Source organism: Gossypium hirsutum, chromosome A05, assembly GCF_007990345.1.
Source record: "Gossypium hirsutum isolate 1008001.06 chromosome A05, Gossypium_hirsutum_v2.1, whole genome shotgun sequence".
Classification (NCBI taxonomy): Eukaryota; Viridiplantae; Streptophyta; class Magnoliopsida; order Malvales; family Malvaceae; genus Gossypium; species Gossypium hirsutum.
The window spans coordinates 39,482,182-39,492,214 of NC_053428.1; the positions used below are offsets into that span (position 1 = coordinate 39,482,182).

The 10,033-nt window shown below is 30.3% G+C and overlaps 1 protein-coding gene across 1 annotated transcript; it reads right to left on the reverse strand.

Moving 5' to 3' along the window:
• Positions 1 to 2,833: 2,833 nt before the first annotated feature.
• On the reverse strand, positions 2,834 to 9,103 carry LOC107957386 (chorismate synthase, chloroplastic). The gene is made up of 13 exons (XM_016892901.2): positions 8,805 to 9,103; positions 7,683 to 7,833; positions 7,358 to 7,434; positions 7,214 to 7,272; positions 6,684 to 6,767; positions 6,484 to 6,576; positions 6,009 to 6,089; positions 5,633 to 5,764; positions 5,362 to 5,464; positions 5,098 to 5,192; positions 4,507 to 4,572; positions 3,462 to 3,546; positions 2,834 to 3,219 (listed from the first exon to the last, which is right to left on the reverse strand). Exons 1-13 carry the CDS (start codon positions 8,935 to 8,937, stop codon positions 3,071 to 3,073), a joined length of 1,308 nt encoding a protein of 435 aa, XP_016748390.2. The 5' UTR covers positions 8,938 to 9,103; the 3' UTR covers positions 2,834 to 3,070.
• Between the last annotated feature and the right edge of the window lie 930 nt (positions 9,104 to 10,033).

Consider the following 10,033-nt stretch of genomic DNA (forward strand, 5'->3'; position numbering starts at 1 on the left):
TTTTATAATTTTTCTGAGTTGACAATTCAGTTGAAGATAACACTAACTCAATAAAACACTTAACAAATAGTATAGATTATAGTTATTATTATTATTATTATTATTTCCAATATGTGGGAGGATTGGTTGGGAAGAGAGGGAAAGAGAGAAAGGAAAGAAGAGAAAAAATATGGAGAGAACAGAAAAGAAAATTAGAAAAAGTTTGTTTTTGTTATAATCTTTATTCTTTTACATATTAATAATTTTTTTACATTTTTAATATGTTTGCATATTTGTATTGTATTCATATTATAATTTTTTTTATATATGTTGTTTTTATCTCATTTATTTACTTAAATATATAAAATTATTTAGATTACTTAAATAATTTGTTATGGTGATCCAATTTAGAGAAAATTAAATTTTTTAATTTATTCTATTTTTAAATGATATATTTAAATTAGTTGGTCCACATGTTGAGTTGTGGATTAACTTAAGATTAAATCTGACCAATTAGGGAAGAAGTTAAAAATAAATCACTTACATAAGTAGCTAAATGGGCGTTAGATTGCCTTGAAATTAGGAGTTAATGTCTTTTGATCTTTTCTTAGATTGTTGGATTGCCTCGGTTCAGAAGTATGGTGTTCTTCATAGTATTGGTGTCGAACCCATTGTCCGAAATTGGAAGGAGACCACTGGAGGCTCTGATTCTATTAGATGTGTTTCCTTTTATGCGTTTTATTTTCTTTTTATGTTTTTTCTCTGCTTTTTTTTTCTTCTTTCTCTTTTTTGACTTTTTTTTATATTTACTAAGTAATAAGGATTTGGGTTGTAAAGGTTTTGGGTATGGTTATTGAAGGGTGCACAATGGTATTGATGGGGTTATGTTTAGGTTGGTTTATGGTGGTTGTTATCAGAGACAAGAAAGGTCGAGGCTCAATGATGAATTTTTGAGGTTTTCAAATAAACAATGAGAAAAAAGAAATAATGTGGAAGATGATTGAAGACAACGATGATGATGGTGAATGATAGAAAGAAACAGTGGGGAAGAAGAAATTGTGAAAAATAGAAATTATTTATATTTAATAATTTTAAAATTGTTTGTTGATGTGGTATATAAAACAAAATAGTGTCATGTCAACATTTAATTACATTTGGACTACCACGTCAGTGCAATTAATGTTGACCATTAATTAACTTACAGCCACATCATCATATCCGTTAAAAATAGACCAATTTGACCAAAAAAACATTAGGAGTTAAATGTTTCAAAAAAATTATAAAAGACCAAAGTGACCAAACAACCAAACGTTAGGGGCTATTTTTATTGATATTATGCCATTTAAAAATATGTATTTGAAAGGTTTTCTAGTACATCCGTTTCTAGGTGGATTTAAAAATATGTATTTAAAATAGTTAGTTCACATTTTCACTGTCAATATAGATTGGTATATATATATATCTATGTACGACCTACCATTAGAAGAAAAAAAAAACAATTTAACTTAGAGAGTCAATTTAAATACAAGGGAATAACTTACACTAGGATGGTTCTAAAAATTAAGGTTTTTAGACACCAATAAAATTTTGTCACATAATCGAATTTTAAAGACAGCAAATTATTATTATACACTCCTTCATAGAAAATTTATTTTATGGACTCTTTTCACCACATTATTCATGGTCCATTTCGAATTATTTAATAATATTTCAACAATTTTTTCCATGTGATTAACACATAAATTAGGTAATTTTTTTTACCTTGAACTCCAAACTCAAAACCATGAATACTAAATCTAGAATCTCGAACACTGATCCCAAAATCCTAAACTTGAACACCAAACTCGTAACCCCAAACCCTTGAATCCTAAATCAAAACCTGAACCCAAACTCGTAACACATAACCCTAAATCCTTGAACCCAAACTCGTAATCTTAAATCTTAAACCTTAAACCTTAAATTCCAAACTAAAACCTTAAATCAGGGTTTGAGTTCAAGGTTTGGGGTTCATGATAAAATAATTATCAAAAGTATGTGTCAATGATATGGAAAAATTGCACAAATTTTTTTTTTAAATTGGTTGCAAAAAAAAATTAACTTATGGAAAAAAATAAAATGATTAAAATTTGTAAAAGAAGAAAAGATGTTTGTGTATAATTTAAAAAATCAATTATTTTAAGTAATTTATTTAAAGTTAAATTAAGTTGGAGAAGATAGTAAATATAGATGAGTGTATAATAATACTTTGTTATTTTTAAAATTTAATGGCGTAGCACCATTTTATTGGTGCCTAAAAACAATACTTTTTAAGATCATCCTAACATAATTTATTCCCTAAAAATAATATCATATTAATTATACTAATTTTATTTTTTATTAAAAATTTAAATAAATATTTACTATTTAATAAAAAATCAACTTAAGATTGTTTTTTAATTGTTTAATAATTTTTTTATAAAACTACATGATTCTTCCCCATTTTACGACTTGAGTTTAGTCTTGTTCGAACCCAAGTAGTATTCAAGTAAAACTTCTCCATATTTTAGCTTCAATGTTTAATTGTTTAATATTAATTAAATAAAATTAATTAATGTTGCCTGCAATTAAAAAACATGTTACACTTCTAAAAAAAAAAAACACAACATAGAAGATATATAAAAATTGCAATTAACATTTTAAAGATTCCTGGTATAACGGAGAGGCTTACTAGTAAATATAAAATTAGTATACATTTAATATATGATATGATTATTATATTTGTATTTAATAATTTATATTTTATATTTATATGATTGACGTGAAAAAATGTTTAGATTTTTCGTATATTCAAATATATCAAACATAAACACCGAGAAACGAAAAATCTAAACATTTTTTACTGTTATAAGTTGTTTACAAGCTAAGGGGAAAATAAATCAGATAGTAGTAAATATATAATACTAAATTATCATGTAATTATCAAGAAAACCACATAACAAATACAAAAGAAACGGCAATGGGGTATAGAGACCACAACATTCTCATTCAAAACACTTGGTATTATGAAAACTCAACAATGGAGACCTAACAGTGACTTTGCCACCATTCAGGTTTAGATATTTGCCGGCTCAAAGTTGGGGAAACTAAAGCTCAAAGGCTCCTGTAATTCGGGGTTGATCGGGAACAAGTTACACTGTCCATGTTGTGCCATCAACTGGTCCGCCAGAACCATTGCTACCATGGCTTCCACCATCGGCACAGCTGCATCGTCCAAATTAAACCAAAGACAAAACAAACTGGAGATGAGATACATTGTTTGAAAATAATGTAAAAGATATGAAGATGAAATATGCTTGATACAACTTTCAAATTCGATAATGGCATTCATTGTAGTTTCCAAGGAATCCAGCCGTCTTTGGAAAATGGCAACCATGGGAAGATTCTACACTAAAACTTACAGAGATGAGAAGAAAGCAAGGGAAAACCATTTTCCAAAGAAATACCTCGAGGGACAACACAAGGATCATGACGACCGCGAGCCAACAGTTCGATCTCTTCCTTTTCTCGAGTCACTGTATGCTGTTTTTTCTGCAGAAAATATCACAAAACGACACCAACCTTAACTGCATTAATAAGCCAAAATATACTTTGTTCTTTACGACAAAACTGTTATAGTTACTTCATATTTTTTAGTCATTCTCTTAAATTTTATTATATAATGTTTTTCGAGTATGGTTGTCATTTTGTATAATCTTAAGAGGTTTTTTTTATTACTATGCCCTAAACATAGCTACCTTTTTTTTCCCAAAAAGAAAATTCCGTTCCCAGCACTGCACCCAAAAATTCTCATAAGATATAGGAATGATTGAAATTCAATTAGATTTGAAAAAAAACTCGAATTTCGAGTTAATCAAATCAAGTCGTTTGAATTATTCGAGTAAACTCAAATAAGTAGTTTGAACCGAGTTGAATTTTACAATTCTAATAACAAATTCATGTAAATGCCGTAAATTTTAAAAATGTGCAAATTGATTTATCTTTCAACAAAAATTAAAAAAATTCAAAATATTTATAAAAATTCCAAATTTTATATTTTAAAAAAAATTATAAAAATTAAAATATATATATAAAGTTAAAATTTCAATTTTTTTCTAAAATAATAATTTTGGGAACTAAATAAGTTAATTAATGATTAAGTCTAGCATACTAAAGTATCTTATTTTATTTTGCTTTGAAAAAAAATTCATTTCAAATTTATGAGCTCTAATATGGAACTAGTTATACTGTAACAAAATTTTAATTTTACATGTTTGATTTTTTATCTCACTCGAACAATTTCGCTCAATTCTACTCGACTTAGAATTTCATTTTAGTCGACTCAATTCGAAAAAATTTCAAATCGAGTTAGAATGACAAAATAGACTCGTCAACTTGATTAATTCAAAAAATTTTCACTCAATTCAATCGATCGCTCATCCTACAATGATATATAAAACAAGTCATAATAGCCAGAAAGCATATAAGAAGCCAAAAGGAGATCAAACTTACACTGATAGTGGCTGTTGGCTTGAAAGCAACTCTCATATTTATAATTTCCCCATTGGATATTCCTCCCTGTAAGTCAACATTATAATCTCACAATTCTCACACCCAACTCATGGACTTAGTTCCCATATTACTTGGATTCAGGTATGAACGTTGGATATGTGTCCTACACGAGTAGGTTCAATTTTTGAAAGTTTTTCCATGTATTTGGAGGGTCATATCCACATATCCATGTCCGAATATTTGTCGGAAATGAGTGCTTAAAGAATAATGAAGAGTCCGAGCAACACAGTTTACCCAACAATTAAAAATTTGAAGGCTACAAATAAACAGGTAGTATTTGGTACATTGGTGACGAAAGCCCAACAAAGTGCTATATTACCTGAACTCTTCATTTTCCTTAAAGAAATCATGTCCAACACTTGTGCCCAACATATTCGGACATAGATATATCACTATGTTCATACATATGAAAAAATTTTAAAATTTGCTAACACCCTTGTCGAGCACATGCCCATATCCAACACTCGACTCCAAGTAAGCATTACTAGGCAGACAGATAGAGAGACTGAGAATAACAGAGAAAATAACTACCTGTATCCCACCGGAGCGGTTTGTTCTAGTCCTTACTGTTCCATGTTCATCAGTAAAGAACTCGTCATTATGTTCACTGCCAGTTAGAAAAGTACCTGCAAGGATTTTACAGACCAGCAGTTATAACAAACTTGAAACAGAAGTAACCAAGAAATAACCTCGCAAGTAATAGTTTTAGAGCATATTTTCACCAATTGGCCAACTCAATTCAAGAGCATTTTATGAAATACAGCAGTAGCACCAAAAGTATAAAAATCTCTTAACCTGCAAATCCACTGCCAAATTCAAATCCTTTAGTTGCAGGTAATGACATTACAGCCTTAGCAAGCTCTGCTTCAAGCTTATCAAAAACTGGTGAACCAAGCCCCTGACACAAAAATACATATTTTCAGTTCTGCAGGAAACTTCTATTTGACTCCGGCTGCTACAAGTTAAAGCATTTCCATTATTTTAAGGTCAAAAGAAAACAGAAACTTCAAGAAAATTAATACTGGCCATGCACATGAAACACAAATATGAGAGAGAGGGTTCATACACGTGGGGCATTCCTCACTATGCATGTGACAACACCACCAATAGAATCTCCTCTCGTTCGAACAGCATCAATAGCAGCAATCATTTTCTCAGCATATTCAGGATGTGGGCACCTTACAATATTACTTTCTATCTGGCAACATTTAGTTGAAAATGGATAAATAATTGCTATAATATAAATTGATCAGTATTGAAAGGGGAGTAGCAATCTAGAGTAAGTACAACGGTGAAAGTAGATCAAAATGCATAATGTATCTTGGAATGAATGCCTTTCAGAACTTCTGAAACCAAATCAGAGGAAATGGGGAACAAAAACTCTCATAACCAACCATAATTAGTTTGAAATCAAGACAAAAATAATTGAGCTGAGCTCAAACCTGATCAAGAGTTACAGTAGCATGGTCAACTGGACCGTCTGGAAGCACAACCTGGTGAACTTGTGAGACATAAGCGAGAACCTGAAGAAAAATTGAACCATAATAAGAAACCAAAAAAAACAGAAAGATAAATCGACAAATATGACTCAATAATGGAAGCTAGAGTCGCTTGTACGATTTGAATCATGAAAATGTAGTTAAAGCTGTGCTAGAGTGATTCTAAACATTTGACACAAGACAGATGTTTGCAGCATGGAACAGAGGGTCGGGCTCAGAATTAGCTTTTTTTTCCCCCTTTTCCTTTATGATTTGTTAGTGTAAATCAGACATTAATCATTTGCAAGTGCAAACAAATTAAACAAATACTCTGCACCAAGTACAGGCATTATTATAAATTCATAGAACAAATGCAATGAATTATGATCACATATAAAAAGAAACAATAGAGAGATCAATCCTCCAGCATGAAACATACCTCAGTTCCTGAGAACTGCTTGAGGATTTTCTTAGCAATAGCTCCGGAGGCAACTCTTCCAATGGTTTCTCTGGCAGAAGATCTACCACCACCCTTCAGTTACAAATTGAAATCAGATAAATTGGGTATAAACAAATCTGCATCTCTTAAAGAGATGGCAGAATCCATGGTACTGCAATGATGATAATAAAAGGCATTACCTGCACTGCTCTGACACCATATTTCATGTCATAAGTGGCATCAGCATGAGAGGGCCTATAAGCTATCGACATTTCCTTGTAATCCTGAAAGCAGAGTGACATCATTAAAGAATCCTTCTAGAGCCAAAAAAACAAATAATTAATTCAAAATCGAGAACGTCCCTAACATATGCGATATTCTTGAAATTAGCTCACAGGTTAAAACCGTGATCCTAAACTGAAACTGTTCACTAGATTGCCTTGAAATTAGTACGCATGACTCTACTTGATGACTACTGTTTATATGGTTACATCATTGGTTTTATTAATGAGGTCTCATTCACTGTCCAGAAGCAGTACCAGCCCAAGTATTCCTCAATGAGGCTTGAGAGGTGCAAATTACATTATTAACTTCTAAAGATAATTCAAACTAGATTTTGATCATTTAAAATTCTATGCCAGAATTAAAACACCAACCAAAGGGTTGTTAAACCTCATTTTAGTTTTCCCATTTTAGACCCCCCAAGAAAATATTATAAGTATATACTCACATGTCCTCTCTGATCAGTATTTGGTACAAAAACATGGATTGGTGTTCCAGTAGTCACTCCTGCAGATTGTCAACGAATGTCCATTTAAAGACAAAGAAAGGAGATAAGAAACATCAAATGTCCAGGGTTAAAAATATATATAACCTTCTGAAACTCCAGAATATATTCGGCATGTGTCAGTCTCTTTCCTAGGGGTAGTAATTCGGCTCTGACCTGGCCTCCTGCAAACAACTCTTCACAGTTAACCCACAATGATGAAGCAATTTGCATCAATTGAGATGAAAGCTATATGACTACAACTTGTACTACTGCATTCTTTCATTTATAGGGAAACCCGATTCGCAAGAACTATCACTAGATCAACATGCAATGAAAATGAACAGAAAGATGCTACAAGGATGGACAAATCTTCATCTAAAGGTGAGCAATAGGATTAAAGCGATAATGCTAAGTTCTCATGATGAAGTACCTTCGGTCAAGATCAACTTGCAAATCAGATTCTGAGAGAGGAATCCTAGGAGGACATCCATCAACTATACAACCAACACCACCTCCATGAGATTCTCCAAATGTTGTAACACGGAAATAATTTCCAAATGTGCTCCCAGCTGCCTGTATCTCTGTTGGGCAACACATTTTGTCAGGCTTCAAAAGCTCAACTCAATCCCAATGTTCTTTATGTAGAAATTATTTCTAAATATTATAGGAATCAGAAAGACACAATAAGGATGTGCAATGTCTAATAAATTTAAGCTTCTACCAGAACCTTAAAAGAACCACATCCTAAAAATATTGGTTTTTCAATGTAGAAAACCGGTAACTTCTACACTCCGCATAAAGCTGATGCAAGCACAGACGAATTACACAGTTTAGAGACACTCCAAGATTTTTTGACATAATGGCAACATGTTAGTGTTGATTTTAATGATGAAAATTCTCGAGTTAAATCAATTCACTGGTATGTAAAAGTATAGATTCCTACATGCATCTCAGCCTATAGTGTTTATTGATCTTAAAAATCTCCCAGGTCAAAACACATTAACATAACTTCTATTGCTACTACAGTCATCTAAACCTGAAATCAAGCTTCAGCCGAAATGTCGAATAGATGGATCAATGCTGACACAAAAATATCGCATAAAGTCGACCATGTGTGACCATTTATCTGTACATAACATTGTAAAATTGTATAGACATTCATGATTGTCTTTTTACATGATGACAACAGAATTTCTGTAACAAAACATAAAATGACAGCAAACAATATAGAAACCTGATGGCAATGGTCTATCAGTATTGCTCAAAATTCAAAACCGTAATTAACTTGAGTCCTAAGTTCAAAATACACACAAAACTTGAAGTTGATAATTTTTAAGAATTCAAATTCAACATTAAAAATCATTTTCTCTATTCCCAGACCAAATAATGCAATAAACTGCTAATTTCAACAGAAACAACTAAAAAAAAAAGCAATACCCAAAAAAAGAAACGAAGTTAAAAACAAAAGAAAAAAAAACCCAATGTCAAAAACAAATCTTTAAAGAGAATACAGAAACCCAATTGAAATTGAAGATAAAAGAAGCAAACTTACGAAGCTTTTTGAGGGTTCTTGGTTTGATTGAGATATGAAGAGAGGCAAAAGAGAATCTTTGAAGATCAGAAGAAAGAGAAGAGTTGGGTTTAGTAGCTCCAAGGAAAGGCTTAGATGTAATGGAAGAAGCCATAACAGCTTTGAAAAATTAAACTAAGAGAAGAAAAGAAACAAATAAAAGAAAGAGGGTAGAATTGGAAGGAAATGAAGAGATTTGAGCAAATAAAACTGGAAGATTCAATAGAAATAGAAGGCTTTTGGGGAAGGGAGGGAAGAGTGGGTTGGTAGGCTTTGGTGGTTGGATTTTATTCTCAACTACCCTCCATTTGAAAAAAAAAAATCAATTTTAATTAAAATGTTTAATTGTAGATTTGGACATTAATTTTTACATATTTTGTCAAAATAATCCTAATTATAATTTTAAGCCTTTTTTGACCATTAATTTTTTTTCTCCTTACTTTTTTTAACAAATTTGATGAAAGTACAGTTAAAAAAGTTAATCGGGGATGTGAAATTTCATATCTGGAATATTTTTAATGAGATGTAATTTATTACTTAGATAACTTAATAAAATAATTATATGTGAAAAATAAATAAATAATTCATGAAGTTAAATAAATAACTCTTAATTTAAATAAATAATTATTTAAAAAATGTTTCAAAATAAATACACACATTCAACATTTTCGGTTTAATTTATTAATTATTACCCCTCAGTAAGCAAATGTATGCATTCATTTTGAAAAAAAAATTTAGATAGTTTTTTTTTAAATTTCATGGATGATTTTTTTATTTTTTATTTTTTCATGTAATTATTTTTTAGTGGTACTTTCATCAAATTTGTTAGAAAAAACAGCTTGAAAAAAAAAACAAAGTTGATGGCCAAAAAAAATTTAAAAATATAATTAGGGTTATTTTAACAAAATATGTAAATATTAGTGGTCAAATTTAATATTAAGCCATAAAAATATTAATTAATCTTTCTTAAATAAATTTAAGGTTGCAATTGATTGGTAAAGAAATTTCGGAAAATGACTTTTTAAAAGTGATTTGAAATTTTTTGGAGAAGTTAATATTTAGATGATTATATGTAAATTATTTTTTTGTTATTTGATAATTTTTAAATCATTTTCTAAAAAAATTTAGTCAAATAAACACAATATTATTATATTTGTTATAAAATATTATACCAGAATTTTATTTTGAGAATCGAAATTTATTTTATAATA